At 39.2% G+C, this 23298-nt stretch overlaps 1 protein-coding gene across 1 annotated transcript in view; it reads left to right on the top strand.

Annotated features, from left to right (window-relative positions):
- The window catches only part of igsf11 (immunoglobulin superfamily member 11), a 130483-nt gene that overhangs the window by 103509 nt on the left and 3676 nt on the right, over window positions 1–23298 (top strand). Inside the window, exons 3-7 of the mRNA XM_084717116.1 lie at window positions 5802–5965; window positions 15583–15790; window positions 17702–17857; window positions 20784–20906; window positions 22522–22669. Coding sequence (XP_084573242.1) covers window positions 5802–5965; window positions 15583–15790; window positions 17702–17857; window positions 20784–20906; window positions 22522–22669 — 799 coding nt within the window. The remainder of the gene's footprint in view (window positions 1–5801; window positions 5966–15582; window positions 15791–17701; window positions 17858–20783; window positions 20907–22521; window positions 22670–23298) is intronic.

The following is a 23298-nucleotide window of genomic DNA, read 5'->3' as shown; positions in this document are numbered from 1 at the left end:
AAATGTTGCTTTTTGGTTGAAACGTGGACATTGTTATGTCAGTAGTATGTCATGGAATTTAAGGTCAAAGTTGAAGAATTCAGACGCTCACTGTTACATACGTAGTCATGTCTGTGCTGATGCCTTTCTTTGTGTGTGTTTGTATGTGTCTGTGTATGTATGTATGTGTATACATGCGTAGCTGTCTGTGTGTGTGTGTCCCAGCCCACCTAGTGAAGCTGTGCCAGAGGCTCATCACATCACAGCATCAGGGGCATCCGTTTGAAACTGAAATAAAAGTAAAGCCTATGAATAAAAGAGCCACATGAATAAAAACACAGGATGCAAATGACTTGCCAAGCAGGGATTGTCTGTGTGTGTGTCTGAGTGAGTGAGAGAGTGGAAGTGTTGTGTTCACCCTGCATTTGTTCTCCATCCCATCATGGCTGCACCTTAGCTTGAGTGAGTGAGTAAGCACAGAAACACACACACACAGATTTCCCTGCTCTCTGAGGTGTATGGTTTTCTCATGCATTAATCAACAACAGTTTTGACACTTGGCTCTCGAATGAGGAGCGAGAGCTGTTTTAACGGAGGCAGGCTTTTGGTTCTCTCCTTCACTCAACAAGCACTGCCAGCACTGCCCGGGGTGACTTTATCAATTAGGCCTCTCTGGAAACAGCAGTGTCCTCCCTCCTTCGTTCTATTTTACTCCTCCCCTTTTCCTCTCTTTCTTCTGATTTATTCTTCCCGTGTTCATTCCCTTTCTTACTTATGCCCCTCCCTTCTCATGGCGCCTCCTTCTCTTGTGCTTTTCCATTACCACTCAAACTTTCTGCCCATCCCACCTCCTTGCCCCTCTGTAGCCTCTTCCTGATCTCAACCTCACCTCAACTTTATTCTTTGTTACTTGATCCCTCATTTTTTCCCCCCATTACTATGCAATAAAGGGACAGTATAAAAATATATATTTTCCCTGTGGCCTGTGGTGTTATTTTCCATGTAGATATTTACGGTGTGAGCTGCAGAGTTTTGGATAGTAGAGGTGTCTGCTTTGTCTTCAGTGTGATGAAACTAGATGGCACTCACCTTGTGATACTCAAAGTGCCAAAAAAATACATCTGAAAAACTCAACAGCAATGTCTCTTTCTAGATGTCATGTAACTCAAGATAATCCACAGACCTTGTTTCCTTTTGCTAATGAGTAGACACATGCTTCCTTATACACTTTGAAATGGTTGGCAGGTGGAGTTCAGTAGAAAGAAAATTCTGCCTTGAGAAAGCAAAGTGCAGGCAACTCTGACAGTCAACCCGAAAATGATACTTTGATATAGCCCCTTTATAATTACCAATATTTTAATAAGTAATTGTAATTTAATTACATATTTTTTCTCTGTAACTGTAACAGATTACAATTAAATTTAACGTAAATAGTTACTCCCCAGCACTGCTAGAAGGTAATCCTTGATTGAGCTGAGCAGTTGATGACTTGGAATGAGGAGTCAGCATATGTCTGTATATGTTATTTATATATAGATTTCTCTGGGTTTTTCAAAAGTTGTGAACCACCAAAACCACAAGAGGTCCTTGAGCATAGATATAAATATGTGCAGAAAACTTTAGGCCGATTAAGTCCACAGTGCTTTACACCTGGTGTAGATAATTATGAAAAATACATGGGGATACACGATAAGTTGCTGTTTAGAGGAGGGGAAGCCTTGCTTAAAGGCTTCCGTTTACCTGTGCGGATTAACAAATGCATCCTTTTCTTGGCTTTCTTTATGGATTATTATCCAAACACAGACACAGGCAATGTCATCTTGACAGTGTTCCCAAGCTCCTGTATGTCAAGGCTTGCAGTTCAAAAACAAACTGATAACTCGCCAGATGTTAAAATTTTGCACGGGGGTGCTCCTATAGCTCAGTTGGCAGAGCGTGTGCACCATGTATTGAGGCTGTCAGTCCTCTGCAGCGGCTGCTGGTTCGACTCCTGCCTGTGGCCCATTTGCTGCGTGTCTTCTGCTTTACCCCCTTTCCTGTCATATCTTCAGCTGTCCTATCACAATAAAAATAAAAACCCCAAAAAATAATCAAACTTTTTTTTTTTTTTTTGCAAACTATGTCAATGGTGAAGTCTTCATTTTGATTATCTATATTTAAAGAGCTGCTGTAGTCTACATATTTTGGTCAATTTAAATCGTATGTCTCTAGTAAATGGGCAGTTGCCTAAATTGAAAATGACTTGACCAAAATTATATACTTTTAATTTGATGGTTTGGCAATAACAGCTGACAGCAGTGACCAATTAAGTCAACAATGCAGTCGTTTATTACAGGTATACATAACTGTGGGCAGTGGGTGGTCAGCATCATGAATAGTTTTTGCTTCTTCCTGTAAGTCAGGCTGGTGTGGGTCCTGCTGAGTTGTGCCTTGGGGCAGTTCAGGGCTAGAGAAAAGAGAAAACATTATGTTGGTTGACAGAGAACGAGGATGGTAAACCCAATGAGATGGATGGCTCATTTACATTACACATGCACATCAACCAGAAGATGAAGAAGAGTGCAGAACTGTGTGCTGCACTCAGCCCTGAGCAGGAAAGGCAAAGAAAAGGGATAAAGTAACAGCTACTGTATCAAAACCTGGTCTGCCTTTGAGAGCTGTTTCATAAAATCAGGGCAGAGTTATATTCTTTGTAGTTTCACAATTACACAATACACATCATACTGTAGTGAATACTTTTTTTTATCTGGGTGGCCATATTTGATAATGAGTGGCTCACTGTTCACAGCATTTATTCTGGAAGAGCGATCGTCTACCGGACATGCTCAAGGAGTAGAGCTGAAGAGCTGGCAGAAGTGTGTGCAATGATGAGGCAATGTCTAGCAATGCCACAGTTTAGCTGGTGAGCTGTCGAGCCATTGCCGTCTATGTCTCTCAGATGGGTCCCTAACAGGCTACCATACATGTCACCAGTGCACTGATGCACTGATGAGTTAAATGTTATATGTGAGTGAATATGCATGCATGGTAGTGGGTGGACCATGTGTGTGTCTCTGTTGGAGGGCATATGTATGCATATGTGCACATTGTATGTACAGGATGTGTATTTGTCAGCATGGATGTTATCTGTGCTTGGTTGTGATTTTGAGTGTGTGGAAGTGTGTGTCTGTGTGTGTGTGTGTGTGTGTGTGTGTGTGTGTGTGTGTGTGTTTCTTCTTGGGTCGTGGGAGCTTACAGGCTCTGAGCGCAGAGGTTCCCTAATCCAGTGTTTTGAAATGAGCCCTCCAGCTGTTGTGGGCTTGAGAGACTGCTGCCTTGGAGGAGGCTTAGAGACGATAAGATGCTCCTTCTATCTTCATTCCTCTAGGACCTCTTCTTTCTTTCTTTCTTTCTTTCTTTCTTTCTTTCTTTCTTCCTGTCAGATTTTATACTGATGTGGCCAGTTGAGAATAAGCATGAACACTGATTTCATACTGCCAATACAATCGCACATTTTGTTAAGGTCACAACCTTTTGTATGAACTCCCTCCTCTTTGCCGTTAATCCTCCAATAAGAACATAGATTGATTCTGTGCATGAAGTGAACATTGTGTACACAGCGGATAGAAGAAGATCAGATTAGAGTAGTGACCTTAGAGTTTGTTATTTATTATATTTACAATGACAACTTAAGATTTACATAAGGCGTAATGGGAGCTCATTAGCTGTGTTGTGACGTACATGTTTAGTGGATTGCAATGCTGCTTGACGTCTTTAAGCAACCGAGTTACAGTGATACTGTTACGATCCATATTGACATTCCAGTGGAATGTAATGCATATGTATATTTCTATATATGTATATAACTGAGCGGAGTGGATCGAGCCTTGTCTATCTCCCTTCTGCCAGCAGTGAGCCTGCAGGGCGTGTGGTGTCTGCCAGCAGAAGGAAAGCGTAGGAAGTCAGCAGGTTTCGGACAGACAGAGAAGAAGCAACAGGCAGTCTGTCAGCTAGAATATGACGGCGATATTCAAAACCCAAATTCGACAGAAACGTCTCTTGAGGCCAGAATAAAAACGCCTTACATTTTGCTAAAAATAAACAAACACCTTGATATATGGATATATTTTGTTATGCAATGTGGTCATTCCTTGCACTTGACATCTGGCTTGACTCGTATATACCACACAAGTCACATGATGGTAGCTTCTACCATTGGCTTATCACAAGATCATCATCTTAAATTATCACTAACAAGGACGATTCACAGGACATGATCAATTATCTGTAATCATATCAGTGCCATCATCCTCCTCAACATTTTTAGATAAGATTACTTCCCATTGGGGTTTTTGGACATGGATACATGCTTGCGGGGGAGATCTAACTTAATTTAGGCTGTAATGTCTTTAGCTGCTCTAGAAATAGGATGCTGCATGTACATATCTGTCTTTGTGGGTCTGTTATGGCTGACAGCTGAGCCCAGATGAGGAAAGGAGCTCCCCAGTTCCTTACTATGATAAAACAGACCTTTGTTGCAAAAAACAACAAGCTATCATGACTGTTTAGTATGCTGCAGATGTAGAGGAAAGAGCAAATTGTATCTAAAAAACCATTACTATCCCCTCTTGTCATGTTCATTTAGTATGTATTGATACAGAGTGTGTTCCCATGAAAGCAGCAAGAAGCAAGTTGTTTTAGGAAATGAATAACTCAAGAGACAGCCTATCGTGTTTCCCCATTTAACTATTACATATTTCATGTGATCCTTCACAGTGTGGTCTAGATGTTTGTTTAGCTGCTGAGAGCATTTCAAAACAGGAGCTCAGTTCAGAAATCATGTTTGTTTTGCTGTAAAGATTAGAAGGAAGCAGAGAAAGGATGCACAGAGAGATTAAGCATGACTTTTTGGTTCTTAAAATACATTCATGTGTACATGGGAGAGATTTAGCTTATATTATCTCTAACACACTGAAGTTTTTCATTATCACTGATAAAAATGATCTTTAAGTCAAATAGCTCATAGAAAGATGTTGAACTTGAAGGTCTAGCTTCTCTCACAAAGTGCAAATATTCATAGGAGAGATGCGTCTGTTGAGATTAGCAATTGTTACATTTACAAACGGAGCCTGTTTGATATAGTATATTGATCAGCTGATATATTGGGCTGATGTTAGCGTATACTGTATGTTGACCTTTCTGCAATGATATGATATGGTCTTTCACAGAACATATAATGCAGAAAATCATTCTTTGGGTGATTGTATTTAGCACAGTGGGGAAAGTTTATGCTCCCTGGCAGATGTAAATGCTGAGAAGCTATGCTTTTTGTTTTACAACCTGCTCCTTATTGACTGACAATGTTAAAATATCCAGCATGGACTTGGAAAATGAAATGGAAAACACAACAGTGCTGATGTTCATGTAACATTTTATTTATTATCCTTATATTAATTTTATTATTTATTGTATATTACTTTATTAATTATTCTTGCAGTGCTCTTTTCTACAGTTGGTTGAAACTGTATATATTAAATTATTTAAGAAGAAAACAGCCTTACCTTGGCATAGTAATATCGGTGCAAAATCAGGGCACAGTACAAAGTCAGCACACAATCCTCATAGAAATGGTCTGATTCATTCCTGCTCAGAATTTCAGTATATTGGTCTCCATCCATTTCCATCTAAAATCAATATTGTATTGGTCTCAAAAATTCTATATCAGTCAGACTCTACTTTAGATATCTTCTCTTCTCTTTTTGTTGTCTTGTTTTACGCCTTGATACTATATGTGCTTATCCATTGTGCATCAAGACAATGACACTGCCTCCTTCCTCCTGCAGTGTGTGTGCGGGCGCTGGATGTGACGGTGTCCCAGAGCAGTATCCAGGTGGCCCGTGGCCAAGCAGCTGTCTTGCCCTGCTCCTTCACTACCAGCGCTGCCCTCAACAACCTCAACATCATCTGGATGGTGATCCCACTGTCTAATGCCAACCAGCCAGAGCAGGTAAAGTGTACATTACTTAATATGCACACATTCAGTCACAGTGACATAGCATCCCTTCAGCTTCTTCAGCAGAGAAGCAGTGCTGAATTAAAGGAATGTGATAAAAAATATACTTTTAATATTTGAACCCCACCAACAGAGTTCTGCAACTTAGTTTGGTTCTTATTAACTGTGATGAGAGTATTGCTGCAACAAATGTGATGTGTGTAAATGTTGATCAGCAGGAGGAAGTAGACAGCCAGGGCTGCAGAGCACTGTTTAGGTGCTTACTGAGATATATATTGTACTACTGAGATGCATGTAATTTATGTTCTAATTCAACATTACTGTATATGCATCATGTGGATGTCCATGCTGCTTCCAAACATCACCATTACAGTCAAAGCAGGTACACAAGAAGATGATCTATACTAAGGTGTGCTCAGATACAGCGCAAAGAGAATATCAGAGGTTGCACAAATGCATAGAAAGTCGGAACAATTCAAAGAGAGGTGAATAGACACAGACTGAGATATGTGGCCCAAAATTAGGATGAGGACACATTTGCTCTTGGTGAAAAACTTGAGATGAGATGCATCCACAGAGACAGAATCTCTGGGGCTTGAGGGACAGCCAGCAGAGCTACATGACAGCGATAGCTCTCACTCATCATCGCAATTATCATTAAAGGAGAAAACCCTAATGTGCTATATATATTTGCACTACTTATGGAAAAAAAAGACTGCAAAAGTGCACAAAGACAAAATTTCTCTTTCCGGTGCATCTGAACGCACCTTTTAGATATTAGTTGTGCTATACTGTAGATATTAGATGACTATACTGTAGTCACTTAGATAGGGTAGTAAGGGTGAAGGTAACTTCAAAATCAAAAATACATATTTTCCTCTTACCTGTTGTGCTATTTATCCATCTAGATTGTTTCGGTGTGAGTCACAAGCCTTTCATCCATGAGAAGATGCACACTTTTTTTCTGCACAGTGATACTGTTGATCACGGTAGATAGAAAGGTCTGTCTGTGGATGATCTCAAGTAATCAGTAGACATTACTATTGAGTTTTTCAGCTTTATTTCCTGGTGTTTTGAGCACCTCAAGCTGATGCCATCCAGTTCCATAATACTCGAGAGAAGGCAGACATCTCTACGAACAATATCTTCAAAACTCTGCAAGTCACACCAAAAAATATTATTATATACATTATCTAGATAATAGATAAATACCAAGATAAATGCCACTACAGGTAAGAGTATTTTTGATTTTGAGATGAGGTAAGGTAAGGTGTGTCCATAGACTAGACAACTCTATCATTTGTACTGCAGCCTGCAAGACAACAATGTCATGTGGCACTTTTGTATCTTTAAAACAATATATCAAGTGTACCACAAAGACCATCCTGAAGCTCATTCTACTGTTGTGAATCCGCTGGCAGCAGTCTGATTTGCACACAAAAACACTGCCTGATTTCAACTTCAGTTAGGTCTTATTGGCATTAATTTTGTCTCACTGGCTTCTCACCATCATCCCTTCCTGGCTTGCTACTCTCATTTTCTTTCTGTTTTTTTCTCACCTTCCCTTTCTCCTTCTCTCTCCCACTCTTCCTCCCCCCTTGCGGGACTTCTGTGATTCCATTTGAGTTGTTTAACATGCAGCTGCAGGCCGTACAAGCTCACCTGCCTCCCTTCACTTTGAACCCTGGCGCTGGTCGGCCGTCCAAATAATACAATCATCTTCTGCACTAATTACCTCACGCCCACGACAGGCTCTATATCGCAGCTGTTCTCACCACACACACACAAACATATACCGGCACACACACAAACTGGCATTCGACAGACTGCTGGTCCAAATGCAGTACAGATCCACATGCATACATGCAGGGCTTATATATATATATATTTACTAGCTTCACACATACAGGCATGCAGAGTGCACAATAGAAGTGTGAAAATTGACATGCATATTCCCATACATGGAAATGAACTCATTACAGAGTCATGCTCCCATGTGCACACCTGTGGATAAGGGCTTTTACTGTTGTCTTCATGCAGAAATACCTACAAAGAAACTAGAATCAAACAGCGAACACAAATGTGCAAAGGCACTTACTCACGGATGAATGCATGAGACTTTTAGATGCCAGGTGAGCAATGATGGGAGCTGATACATGTAGAAGGCTGCGTAACAGTCACTGTGCTATCATGTCATGCCTTCACATTGTATTGTGTCACGTATACATTACATACTAAGGCCCCTATACATGAGAACATTGGGTGCAAGCACAGTGATGCAGACACAAGTTTTTAAATGTGCATATGAAATTTATATACACATACAGAGACACACAAAATCCATGCAGCCACACACAGCAAGAAACAAATAGCTCTGCAGTCCACTTGTGTGTGTGTGAATTTGGTGAGCTATCTGAAAAGTGAGTGATGAAATAAAGTGCTGTGTGGGGCGTCAGTACAAGTACAAGGTCATTTTAGAGGAAGAGAATGTCATAAATGATTACACTTGATGCTAAAAGCCATTAAGAATTACTGAACAGAGCTCTGCACACTTGCACACCCCTCACAACCTGTGTTAGCACTTTAGCAAGTGCACTCCGATCGCTCAGATCCCTCTCAGTTCAAATTTGAATACCATGTTCAGATGACAGGAGACAATGCAACTTATTTAGCACAGTTAGAAGGCCACAGCACGAGGTGCACAGGTTTCTCTGACATGGCAAACTCAGTGGTTTATTGTATCCCACTTTAATCCCATTGTGTGTTTGCTTGATGCTTGCCATGTTGTTCAAGACATAGCCCTGTGGTTTATAGCCCAAAGCCTACATACTGATTGATTCTCCATTTTAGACTGTATAACTTAATGAGTCAAGTATGAGAGCCAGCCTGGTGCATCTAGACTCTGTTGAGACATTTCATCTCTAAATTAATGACTGCAAAGGACAGATTATAATTGTTAATTTCTAAACCAAATCATTCCATTAAAATGCTCTCCCTTTTTCAAAGTGGCCACAATTAATATTTTTTAAGAATGGACGATATTTCAACAATGGATAAAATTATGTGCAATGTGGAAGGGGTCACAGCACTTTATAGCATATCTTAGCTTGTGTTTTTGGTTTTCCAGCCACAACATTGCTGTTTTGATTCACTCATGCTGCCCTCATAACGCTGTATTTGACTGCAGCGGCCAGCTGTTTTCAGAGAATATGCTCTAACAACCTAAAAACCCACTGTAGACTGTCTGCCCACCACCAAATAGCAGACAGCCACAGTTACGGAGTGATCACACTGAGATGTGTTGCTAGAAACAAATCACCAGCCAAACCATTATTTCCTATCACATGGCGCACCTGACCTGTGCTCTAATCTAGCACCACATCATGTTTTTATACCAGTCTTTAGATGTGTGTAAAAGCGAAGTCTCACCGCTTGTCAGTGTCATACCTGGCCCTGCCAATCAAATCAAGCTTGACTACTTGACCATTTCTTGCTCCTTCATTGCCCATAGTTGTGATAGGAACAGTTGGATAATGGCAAATGACATTCAGTGTAGTTCACTGTAAGTCTGTGGTTTATCAGTAAAGTGTATTGAACTACACTGCAGAGAGGATAATACCAGTTTTTCATGTCTGATACCAATAATGATACTGCATCCTTGAGTATCTGCCAATACCAATCTGATATCATTTTTTCCCTCTCCTAAGCTGGTAATAACAGCATTAATGCATCAATGAATGTTGACGGTTACATGTTATAAATAGTTTTTATTATAAAGCTGCCATAGCCATTATAAAGTTGCTATTATATCTGCAATCCCTGTTCAAACTTTAGGCTTGCTGTGGTCATAGTCCTGTTTGTTTACTCTGATTACCTGAGCAGCTGATCTCCAGATTACAACATGTAGGCATGTAGCTCAGTGGAGTGTGTGTGTGTGGTTGGGTGTGTCTGCATGTTCATGCATTGTTTTCTGTGTATATAATCTGTCCATCATTCTGTTATTGCGATCAAACGTTCTGACCTTTTCCTGGTGTGAGATAATCCAGAAAATCACACACACACACACACACACACACACACTAACACACACACACACACACACACACACACACACACACACACACACACACACCTAATAATACATTTATTTGAAAACAAAACACATACATACATAGATTTAGACAATGGTTTTATGTTCACAAGCTGTTGTTTATCCTCTTCAAACCGTTTGCTGAATATCTGTGTTTTTTTTATGCTCCAATAAAAGCTCTGGGTTCACTCTCCTCTCGCACCACCTGTGACTCTAATTCCTGGAACTGTTTTTTTAGTCACAGTCATTAAAATAGTTGATATATCAAACATTTATATACAGCACTCTGGAGACATAACTTGAATGTGGTGAGCCTGGCAGTTTAATATTGTCAGAGTTGCCTGAAATCCTTTAAAATCCAATTTTACATATTGTCTCCTTACTTTCTTTAGATGAAGAGAGAAGTTTGTTGAGAAAGTTATATCAATCCAGGACTGATGAAAACTTTTTGCAGTGTCAATGTATCATTTCTAAATTATTTTTACTCTGAAAAATGAATTAAATATGTTTTCATAAATTCCTGGAAAGGGAGCTGTGTTGATTTTTGTAACCAAAAGAGTAAAAATTGTGCATTTTCAGTGAAATGAGGCTCTGGCGAAATTGAGGTCACAGAGAATCTGTGGTGCAGAAATGAAGTTAATCTGTAATTGAGAACATCTGTCATAGTATTTTAGATGATCAGATTCTGATCCTTATCTGAACCCAACAATCTGCCAGAGGATAAATCGAATAGACACTGCATTCCTATACACTCAAACATGACCTTTTTTCTCTCCCAGTTGGCTCCCTTCAACCCTGCATAAACAGTTTTTGCAGGACACATCAAAGGAAAACAAGAACCCATTTCAGACAAAGTAAAAAATGGCATGTTGTTTGTCTGGGGATGTAACTCCTCCCTGTTGAGAGGCATGCACTCATCTTCTACACACTCTCTCTTATACAATAATGTGATACCTTTTATTGATCAGCACAGAGGAAATTCTTTTTTTATTTGCACGCCTACCTCTAGGGACATCAGTATGCAGCGTCAGCGACAGTACAGTCTTTCTCACCAGGAGGGTTTTGAGTGTCTTTAAGTCACATAAGAACACTTCAGCATATGAATCCTTCCCGTTATGAGGACTTGAGCCCTTACCTTTACTTAAAGGACACAGATCACTAACTCACCCTGATCCCTGCAAAATCCAAATCACTCACATTGTAAACTCCAAGATCAAATGTCTATAATCTCCGATTGACAGTTAAAATGATTTACCCTCTCAGCCCAAAATGCACTGTACACATACAGTCTATGAGTTTAAATCTACTCAAGGAAGCCATGCTGTGAAAATTAACTTTCACTGACATATGTATGTAAATGTATCCATCACAGTGATAAATTTGTCACCTTAATTTTATTTTTTGAGATGTACAGTATCACTGCATGGTCAATGTAAAACCTCACTATTTGTATGGACGTGTTGTACATAATCGTCCAGTCCTGCCTCCAAGAAATTGCATTTATATACAAGCAAATACATTTTGAAGGAAATATAATGCAGACAGAAATACATTTTTTGTTAACATAAAGAGAAAATCTTGTTAATTAATATACCTGGCAAGAGCATTAAAATGTTTAAAAAAGTATCATTATAATGTTAACAGACAACGTATTTAATTTGTTTTCCACAAAAATAGGCAACCTTGCAATACACTATCCAATCATAGTGACTTCAACATTCAAAAGTCAGCAGTGACATGAGATTTATTTGTTAATTTTTAACTGAAATGAAGTTAACTAACATTCTGTTATTGCTTAAACCTACCCAAAATCTTGATATTTCCTTATCTTAATCAAAGCACTTTTGTTGCAAAAGTCTCTGAACCAAAGTCCAGTTCAAGTAAAGAGACACAAGTTCATATGAATTCACGAGTGATTGGTGTTAGTCCAATTTCAGTTGTAAGCCTTTTTTTTATTTTATTTTGTCAAGTTTAAAGTCATCAAATTCATGACTCTTGTGAGTCATGTCTAAGTCATGTGGCTTGTGTCCACACCTCTGGTATTTACTACAGTATCAATTGATCGGTCTTAATCCTACTGTTAGATTTGAATCACATTGTTGAATTTTGCATTTCAACTAATTTTTAAATTTTTCATTTTATGTAAATGTCTTTTTCCCACTCATGGCTTCTACTCCATCCCCAGTCATCTAAGGAGATGTAATTTCTCTTGCTATTTTCTTTTATTAAAACAAAAGGTATTATTTTCCCTTTTCTTCTGAAATAGCTTGTAGTGAGTTTGAAACTGTTGCTAATGTAGGCCTGATAAACCCATTGAGACTTGGTGCTGGGCTATATAAATAAGCTTGACCTGACTTGAACAACAGTGAGACTTTTCAGCACTCACAAGAAATAATAACTTGGACTAAAATGTAACTTTAAGTTTAAAAGACACATTGTTGACAGACATTGTTTCAGTGTCCTTTAATGAACCAGAAAGAAAACGTAAACCTAGAAACTGACTGGTTATGCTTTGGGAAATGGCTGGTAATAAGGTAAAGGGTTGGTTCATTACGAACTAAAGCATACAATACAAAAGCAGCAGTTTGAAGAGATGTGTGTGTGTGTGTGTGTGTGTGTGTGTGTGTGTGTGTGTGTGTGTGTGTGTGTGTGTGTGTGTGTGTGTGTGTGTGTACTAGTGAAATGAATCCAGGCCCATATTGTTTAGAACATGTCTCAGAGGATAGAAAGAGATAACAGTGGCGGCTTACAGTGAGTAATAGAGGGGAGGCTGTGGGGGTTTAGAGGTTTATTCAGGCTTTATTGAGGCGATGGCAGTGTCCCTCGTGTCCAGGTCCAACATGGTCCTTCTAGTCAGTCAGAAGTAGGCTAGTGCCATGAGACTGGTACAGTTTCAGACAATATTTGAAGGTTTACCATGTGCATCCAGTTGTGGCTCAGGGTAGATTGTAGAGCAAGAGTGTAGGACATAGAGTGTGAGCGAGTGCGTGTACAGGGTGTGTGTGTGCAGGGTTTAGTCGGGTAAGGATGTAACGGAGGTTTACCGCTGGGCCAGCAGTGGGACATCCAGCTAGTCCAACTAGAGTTCTTAGGGCTGTCCGCCATCTGAGTGCCAGCCATGACCTCTTTTCTCCCCATGCACAGCTACAAAGCCAACCAGGTCACACGAGAGGCTGAGGTGATTTATATACACACATAGATATGGATGGACAGAGACACAAAGTCTGGAAAATAGGTGGAATGTGACATGTAAAACAACGCCTGTTTTTATTTTTTTCTCTACATTAACAGTTTCCACAATGGGAAAAGATACATTATGTACAAAGGTACAGGCAAAAACAAAGCACCTTTACAATCCTAGATTTGAAGTAGCTTGTTACTTTGATAAATGTACATTTAATATCTTTTCCATTCAGTTTGACTCCATCAATTCCCTCTGCTGTTAGTTAGACCATTTTAAATTGATAAGTGACTTCTGAATGGACTACTATTATAATATTGACTGACTAATAAAATTATGATCTTATAATTAAGATGTGAACACCCACAAACTTAGAATGTGAGCAGGTCATATAAATAAAATAAAAAGTCACAATGATATACTTATTTTTCATATTTATAAGTGATGAAAGGGCTGGATGAGGTTGTTAAAGGGTCAGCCGCCAGTTGAATTGGCCTGCTGTACAGTGTTGACCTTGTTTATTCCTTTTTGTGCCAGAAAACTAAAACTCACTGGAAAATACAAAATCAGGGGACAGGTGTAAGATGTACCACAGTTTAGGGCCTGCTTTAATCCTCTGCTCACTCATGCACACACACAAACACACACGCTCAGGTTGTGTTGCGTGTGAGGCCGATTGATTGGATCACTTTCACTGAGCATGCAGATTATATTGTTAGGTCATCAGGAGTGTAGAGCGAGGTCACACCGGTGCAGTCTGTTAGACAGGGAAACAGAAAGGTAGGCACAGACAGACAGACAGAAACTAATAATAATAAAAAAAAAGATTTGAACAGTAATGAGTGGACAGAGAAAATATAAGTGAGACCACACAGTTATTAGACTGAGAAACAGAAAAATCACACACAGCTGATACACTCCTCATGAGAAAATGAATATACACCGAGACACTGAAACACACACGCACAGAAGATGCAGTTGCAGGCTTTCATCACAGCTGAGGAGCTGCCTATTCATCTGCACATAAGAGGACAAAGCGAGCGTACTGCACTCAGGAAATTGCAGCCGCGCAATTTACAACCGTTAAGCAGTGGTGGAGAACACAGTCAGATACACACTCCTGCACTTTCATCACAACTATCACTCTCACGCACATACAAACACATGCACACACACACACACACACACACACACACACTGGTGCTGGTTGTTTCCCTGCCTGGGTCTTTGAACAGTTCAATGAGGCCTCTTTTCACCAAAGTGAATAACCCCACTGATTCCCTCTGTGCTTTGTGTGTATATGTGTGTGCATGTCTGTGTGTGAGTTGACGCGCACTTGTTGTGTGTGAGTGCCAGCCTTGTGTGCACATACCATGTGTTTGCGTGTGTCCTCTTCATCTTTTGTGTGGGCCCAGCTGAGGGGTGAGAGCTGTTTTGCATGTGGCTCGGCCTCACAAACGAGCTGTTCAGCCCAAGTTTGAGGCCTGTGGGAAGCTTTTGAACAAACTGATTCCTTCATTGCTCTTTAATTTGGACCTGAGACACCTGAAGGTGTGCATTCATCCTTACAAGTGTGTGCTTTCTGGGACTAGTCTCAAAGGTCACTGATGTAACGATAAAGGTCGAAGTTTTGGTTTAATTTCTCGCTGGATTGGATTCCTAGTGCAAAGGACACCCTGCATTGCTTCTGTTGGATTTATCAGATTGAGGCTGATATGTTTCCAATTTTAAATGTTTTCAATTATGCATACCATTTAGTGGATGCTTTTATCTGAATGGTACCATGAAAGCATACTTTTAGTATGTGCTCCTTACTCTGGAATCTACCCACTGAGCTAGAAAGGACCACTTACAAATAAAAGGTTTTTTGTCTGTCTGTTTGTTTGTGTGTTTCTTAGGATATAAAAGTCTGTTCACTCATTTACTCTCTGTGTCCACTGTCAAGCTGTTTTTCAGCCTCAGTAGAACTAGGTCTCCCTCTAGTGAGACTTATTTGTAACAGACCACAAGAGGAAATGTTGGGGGATCACATTTATTAAGTTTACAGACCCTCAGAATGACAAAATGAATACTATAGAACTATAGCTGTAAACACTTGGGCACCATCTGCTACATTATTGGACATCAGCTGCAAATGTAGTTTCTTTCACTCGTTTTAGGAATAAAAATCTGAGTGGCTCATTCTCACTTATTTATTTCTGTCTTCCTGTTCCCCACATTTTTTGTCACCTGTCTCTTTCTGCCTTCCACCTTTTCTATTTACATCTCCTTTTTATCAATTCATTTCCTTTAAATCTCTACCCTTTTCCACGTCTACCACCTTCTGACATCCCAATCCAGGTGATCATTTACCAAGGCGGCCAGGTGTTCAGCCTCGCCAACCACCTCATTGGTCGTGTCGGCTTCGTGGCCACCATGCCAAGTACAAGTGCCTCCATCTTCATCAACAACACCCAGCTGTCAGACACTGGGACCTACCAGTGCCTGGTCAACAACCTCCCAGACAGAGGGGGACGCAACATCGGCGTCATTGGGCTCACCGTGCTGGGTAACTAACAGAATATTTGTTTTTAATGTTTGGAGAAGCAGAGAGGAGCACCAGCATGGAAGTTAAGACAATGAACTGCTGTTGACAAGGTCAACTGAATTTTAGCCACTTAATAAAAAAGGTCCTCCTAAAATAAATAATAATAATAATCTATTATGACCTGTTTATTAAATTAATTGCCAACTATTTGACTAACCAGTTTGAGTAATTATGAACAAAACAGAGTCAAAATTTTCTAATTTCAGCTTCTTAAAGGTGAATATTTTCTAGTTTCTTTACTCCTCTATGACAGTAAACTGAATATCTTTGTACTGTGGACAAAACAACATGACGGAGTCATCTTGGGCTGTGGGTAGACCAGCAACTGTTGTGTTGTGCAAGGTAAAATGATCACTTTCACCCATGGAGTCTGGTTGGTTTGGAGAGAGCGATATGTGGCTGATATAACAGCAATTTCCCATTGGAAAAGGCTGTTTGACAGCAAGGTAAAGCAGTGAAAATATTCTTAATATAATTAACACTTAAACTAGTTTTTTTAGGTGGGCCTTTTTTAAGTGGCTAAAATCTTTTTTGTTGCTGACCCCATCCACAGCAGTATATTGTTTTGGTTCTGTGCTGGGACTCATCTCTGCTTCTCCAAACTGGACGTGTGCTGACACCCATCGACTGTAGGTAACACACTATTGATTATTGATAAGTACTTCAAATAATCTGAACCATCCGTTTCAAGCTACATCTTTTGCAAGAAAGTTTTTCCTTGTATTTCGAAAAAGGATGTTGAGCTTCAACAATGGGCATCTCGGTGGAGCGCATAAGTCCAGACAGCATGTTTCAAAAAACTGAAAAGGCATATCTCAAGTCTTCAAGTCACTTAAAAAAGGTCAATTAAAAAATAATAATAATACACTTTGGTCACTCTACAACCTGAGACCATGTAGATTTGCCCTGTTTGCCCAAAATATATCTTAAGTGTTAGTTAAGGTCAAAAAAGAAATCATGTTCTCTGTGTTTCAGAATTTGCAAGAACTGGTGCTTTTCAGCCTGCTTTCATTTGATGCTCAGCATTTCTTTGCTTTGTTCCTGAACTTGGAGGGCAGATTTTCCTGCCAATAGATCTTTTTGTAGAAGGGGGAAGTTAGCCTTCAAATGTCCCTGCCAAATCTTTCCTTCCACAAAGGGAACAGTCTATTATAACTAAAACCAGCATCTTTTCTTAAACCTAAAAAGTACTTTTGGTGCTTAAACCTAACCAAACATCAACAGAAACCAGAAAAAAAAGATAAGTCAACAATAAGCTTCACATGGGAGTCAACAGCATCCTGCATTGATGTCTTATGCTTAATCCATCCATCTACCACAGCCTGGTCCTGATGTGGGCTTTGTCGCTCTTTATACTGTCACCTGACCTCTTAAAGTCTTTCTGCCAGAAAGTCCTAAACCCTGAATTTTTCCACATGTCAGCTTTTTCACGGCAGCCATATTAATATGAAATAGTTGTTACCACAGGTATTACCAGTGATATTAATTAAGGTCTTGTTTCATTTAGCAATAGCAGCACTCTGACTCTGTTTGACCTGAATGGAATCAGTTAGTATCATTGGTAACACCCGTGTTTACCTGTTTCGTGTCACGATAACTTATGTGAAAAAGGTGTATTGTAGAGAGCTAAGTAAACATTTTAGACACAGTCATCATCATGCCAAATTGCATGAGGTTGAAATGTTGAAATTTTAGTTTTTAAGTAATCAGAAGAATCCTTTAGAGAAGAAATTTAATACAGTTTAAAGTAGTGTTAAATTAATTCGATTCTTCAGCTTTTTTCAATATGAATCTTCCTCTGAAATTAGGAAAACATTAGATTTGCTTTGTGAAGTGGTTAACATGACACTGCCCACTCTCTCCATCTGCCAGTGCCCCCCTCGGTGCCAGCATGTCGAATCCAGGGCACGCTGGATGTAGGCAGTGACATCATGCTGTTCTGCAGCTCCGAGGAAGGTATTCCAACACCGTCCTACTCCTGGGAGAAGCTGGACGCGCTGCCCAAGCTGCCGCACAACGCCATGCAAGGTATTACAAACAAGCTGGCCGTCGGAGTTCCCTTTTGCCCCACCTTCGCTGGTAAATCTCACACACATAGTGTAGCTCAGACTCAGCAACAACCCCACCATCTCAGCCACTTGTCATGTGCCAGGCCCGAACTACTGCCCGCCTGCCCCGCCCCCACTGATCCTGCTGAGGGGTGATGATGATGGATGGATGGATGGTAGTGATTCAAATCATGTGACTTTTGTAAATGAGCGTGTGGGTCAGGAATGTGTTTGTGTAATTAACCCAGTTTACAATGCCTTTGTGGTGTTTTCATGTTCTTCCTCATTCTCTCATGCTGAATACCAACTCTAACACATTTCCCCTCTTATTCCAAATTCTTACCACTCTCTGTACTGTACTGGTGCAGTCTCTATGGTCTAACAAACATCCAGCTCCTGACGGAATAACAGGAGCAGGTGTGTTGGAGTTGTGTTTGGTTTTCAGCATTAGAGAACACTGTGGACTCTCCTTTCTTCTCCAGCTGTGCTCATTGCGCAGTCACAATCTTCATCATCAGTTACTTTCTTTGTCTGTACACTACTGGTCAATAGAAGGCTGATTTGCAAAGTGTAACATCAATTGCAGATAGCAGATTCCAACAGCAGTTAAGTTAATCGTTTTTTCTTATACAGCTGTGGGAACAAATAATGTGGACAGTGGGCAGGCGCTGTAAATTTGGAGGAATCATCGTAATTGCAAATTCATCTACAAAGGTGGTTGAATGAACGTCAATTATCAGCTTTTGTGAGATGCTAATTAGAATTTCTGGCAGTCGATCCCTTTGGTATGTTAACGTCTCTCAGAGCTTCAAAGAGGCCAAACTGCATCTCTCCAAAATTACAGTTGAACAAAAGTAAAGGTAAAAGTAGTCTCTGCATTTAACCCATCCTAGTATCATTATTTTATGGATTTATTTTTTTTTTCTAAACCCTGACTCTGTCAATTCAATGTATTAAATATCAGCTATGGATGTGACAATATCATATTTTCCCTAACCTATTATTGTGACCAAAATAGTTCACGATAACAATATTTTTGTTATATATATTGATTTAAAGAAAAAAATACAAAGTATTTGTCAAATTCATGTTTACCTCTGTTTAATGTGTGTTTGTCTCTCTCTCTCTTTTTTTTTTTTTGAAAATACGGTTGTAGGAAGGTGGAGCGTACAAGAAATGCAAGTAAGAGTTAAGGTACAGTGAGCAGGCCATTATTTTGAAAGACATCTAACCAGGATGATGCAGGACAAGTCTTGAATCATCCACCTTGAATCAGTATGGCTTTATTTTGCAACAGTGACCTGCTGACTGTATATTACCCTGCTTGTTACACAGTTATTTACCAAAAGAAATTCAATAATTCAACACAAAATATTAATTTTTAAATTATTTTCGTGATTTAGCAATGATTTTATTGGTCCTCCACAGTCTTTTATCAGAATTGTGTCCATAGCAACGGTCTGTCCGTCATAACAACAGTCTGCCATACAGAAATAACAGACCTTTGAATGCTGTAATTGACCAATCAGAATCAAGTATTTCACAAAGCCATGGAATAATTACACTTAACGGATAGTGAAAAGGAAACCAGATGCACTGATAAACAGAAGAAACAACTGAGCATATGTATTGTATTATCATGCATGTATCATTAACATGATAGTTATAAGTAATTTTTTAAAATAATGTGATTACTGTTGCTAGTGGTACATCCAGCAACCTTAATGTCAACTATCTGAGAGATAATTTATTATATTTCAATCTAATCTATATGAAGAAACTTATTAATATTGTACTATTAAACTCTCCTCCTCTTGATGGCTCAGAGAATCCACCTTGACATATTTAACCTTTTACACTGTAAGAACAAATGGTCTCAGTTCTTTCTATTAAGTTTTAAGTCTGTCTTCTTCTGCTGTTTGCATTTGATTCAAATTTGAATCCAGCCATGGATGTGTCAGTGTCACTCTGATGTGTGTTTAGCTTGACATAGAAAGATGTGACACCTGTCACGTCATTGTCAAGAGAACCGGTGGAAATCAGGCTGCTTCCATTTTCATGAATCCAGCAGTGTACAGCTCTTTGATTCTAGGCTCAACCCATTCATCATTTGTGAAAGAAAGGAATCTGCAGTTTTACCTTTTCACTGTACAGTATACTTCACTTGCTCGCCTTTTATTAAAGTTATATATCACCCTCTACTGGTCAATAGTAGAAGTTGTTTAGTTGAATGTATTGTCATTCTGTTCACGATTAGTAAATAGAACATGAACCAAATTTCATGTTTTATTAAAATTGTGAATGACTTATTTCAAATTAACTCTGATTTTATGCTTTGCATCCTTTATGTAGAGGCTTTTTTATATTGACTGGGTCAACAGTTATTACAGTCCTGTATTTTTCATTAGTTTTTATTTTTGTTTCATTTTTTTAAAGTTTAATTTTAGTTTATTTTCTAATTGTTTCAATATTTAGTTGTAAGTTTTTTTTTTAATTATACAGTAATACGTGTTATTTGGCAGCAGCAAGCTTTAAGAAATTTCAAATAGGAATTCAGTACACACACACTGTTGTGTTGACATGCTGTATTTGACTACAACTAAAGATATTTCCTGCATATTTTCTGTATGTTTTTTTAAAATAATTTTTGTTGTTGTTGTAAGTTTTGTAAGTACACAACACCCTTTCACTTACTCTTGTTTCTTTTTTCTTAAGTCTAGTTTTATTTTTCAGTTAACAGAAATATTATGTTTTCATACCTAGTTTTAGTTTTTAATTTAGTTTTAGTTGTCTATAAGAACTTTAATTGGGACATATGCGTGTATGCATCCATTTATTTGTGTTTTAGTCACTTTAATTATGTGGCTCTCTTTGTTTGTGTGTGTGTGTGCGTGTGTGTTCTTCAGACCAGATGCAGGGCACTGTAACACTGAGAAACATCAGCACCAGCACCTCAGGACTCTATCAGTGTACCTCCAGCAATGCAATTGGCAAGAGCACCTGTTTGCTCAACCTGCAGGTTGTAGCACGTAAGTACCCTCCAACACACTGCTCCTTTACTGCTGCATCCATGTGACACTGTTGTTGTCATATATAGACCAGTTGGCACATGTCAGCGTTTGTTCAAGCGCGTACATTTATAGATGGAACTGGTGCCTCCTCATTTCAAACAGACAGATGGGAATAAAGTTAAAAGCCTAGTGCTTGAGCGACACTTGTCAAACAGACAGATAAACAGAATAACGAGCAAACAAACAATATAAGCAAGCAAGAGACAGGACCAGAACATTTTGAAGACAGCAGCACTCCCCATGCAGAAAAAGAGGGATAAGAACATAGATTTTGTTCAGGTCAGACAGATTGACAGTAACATTGTTTTTAGTCTTTTTATTTATCTGACAGTGTGTGGCAGTCTGACGCTCAGAGTCAGACAGACAGCAGAGTGCCGAGTCTGTCTGTCAGAGGCAACAGTGAATTTCAGTCATTATTAAGCAGGCAATGCTAACATGGTGCAGATGCAAATATTAAGAAAGAAGAAGTATTGCTCAAAACTATTCCGTTCCATACCTGTTTCTATTTTAATTGAGAATTCTTGTCAAAACTGAGAAGCTTTGTGTTTTATATGTTGTACATTACATAGAATATACCCAACTTAGGTGAAAAAGCAGGTTTAAAAGCACATTAGTGTCACTTAGACAATTAGACAAGGGACTAGTTACACAGCAAACCTTTTAACATTTCATACCAGAAAACTCACAGGTGTATTAGTGACTGTTACACTCCACTTAGGGGAGGTCCTTGTATTGTACATGCTGGTTCACTGTCACCAGGACACTTCATGGATCTGAGTCGTAATTACTGTTATTAAGTCCACCTGTGGTTTCACTGCTCATACAAGTCAAAATGTCTGCTGTGCAACCGGTCCATTGTGTCAGGTGTTCCCCTCAGACATAAGCAGTGTTGAGGGTAATGCGATACAAAAGTATAATACAATAGTAATACAAATACAAAAGTAATATAAATAATAATAAAAAAATATTATTACTGAGAGTAATATGTAAAGTAGTATAAGACTGTTACTTTATATTACTGAACATACTGGTAACAAAATAATCTAATGCAACATTTCTAGGATTTTGCCAGTATTCCATTTATTATGTCAAGTAACGCATTAAGTGCACATGCATTTATTTCTGAAGTGGTGCTAAAAACTATGTGAAACTGTATTGGGCATCACATATTGTCAAATTTAGACTTGAAGCGTAATTAAGTAAACAAGGGCTGGATTTCTCTCAGTTTCCTTGCTTTTTCCATAGTAAACGTTTGTTTTGACTGAAAGACATAACTGTCGTCCACTAAAGAAAGTTTGAGCGTCTTACTGTTGTATTTGCACTTCTGATTACAGATTTTATAATGGCGTCAGCTGCTATTAGATTGGAAATACTTCCCACTAGATTCTAGAATTGGATATTGCCTAAAAAGATTGATTCCTTCCCCTGATTTTTTCCCCCTGATATTTAGTTTTCTGTAACCCATCCAGCTCTTTCTTTAGCTGAGGCCGATTCTGGATGTCTTTGCCAGAACGTAGAGTCAATTATTTGGCAAACGTTTGTGAAACCCTCCTCCTGTCTCTCTGTCCTGCAGCCCAGCCTCAGAGCGTGGGTCTGATAGCAGGGACCATCGCTACAGGAGTCCTAGCTGTCATCATCTGTTCCCTGTTAGTGGTGGTCACACTCTTCTACTGGAAGAACAAGAACAAATATGACGAGGAGGAGATCCCCAATGAGATCAGGTTTGGCTTTGATTTGTGATTTTCTTCCTTTTTTTTTTTCTTGGAGCAATTGCAACCAAAACACAACATAATAACATAATACTGATGGATGTACTGGATGTAGTGTCTATGTTGAAGACAAACAGTTTACTTGTATGTGTGTATTTTAGACTGTGGCAGGGTGGAGACTATATTTGTGGCCTGTCTGCTGTGTTTTAAAATGTGATGAGATGTAGCAGCAGCTTTGTGTTTCCTATTGTAGAATGAGAACTGTGCCAGTGCGGCAGTCACATATATTCAGCTCAAACCTGGCTAGAAAAGTGGATTTAAAGTTTGGAGAATCCACGTTAATTTTATCTCCTGGCAGTGGCTTTTTCCGTCATCACAGGCTAATTTGTCTTTTCAAACAGTCTGTGAGGCTCTGTCAGTTGTTTAAATGGGCTGCAATTTCTCCCCTAAATTAATCATTTGGATGAATCATTGTTCAGATATTCGAGGCTTTGGCTGGTTGGGATAACATCTGCTTCATTTTGGGCTCAACTACAATCCCTAATTTAGTTTCCACCCCTACGGCTCAGCTTTTCCTCACTAACCGCAAATATTACAATGAATAAATGTTTATCTCAGCCAAATGTATCAGGAGCCAAACT

Source organism: Lutjanus erythropterus, chromosome 4, assembly GCF_056507025.1.
Source record: "Lutjanus erythropterus isolate fLutEry1 chromosome 4, fLutEry1.hap2, whole genome shotgun sequence".
NCBI classification, from domain to species: Eukaryota; Metazoa; Chordata; class Actinopteri; order Lutjaniformes; family Lutjanidae; genus Lutjanus; species Lutjanus erythropterus.
The sequence above is the reverse complement of the archived record's forward strand: the minus strand, read 5'-3'. Positions and strand labels throughout refer to the sequence as shown.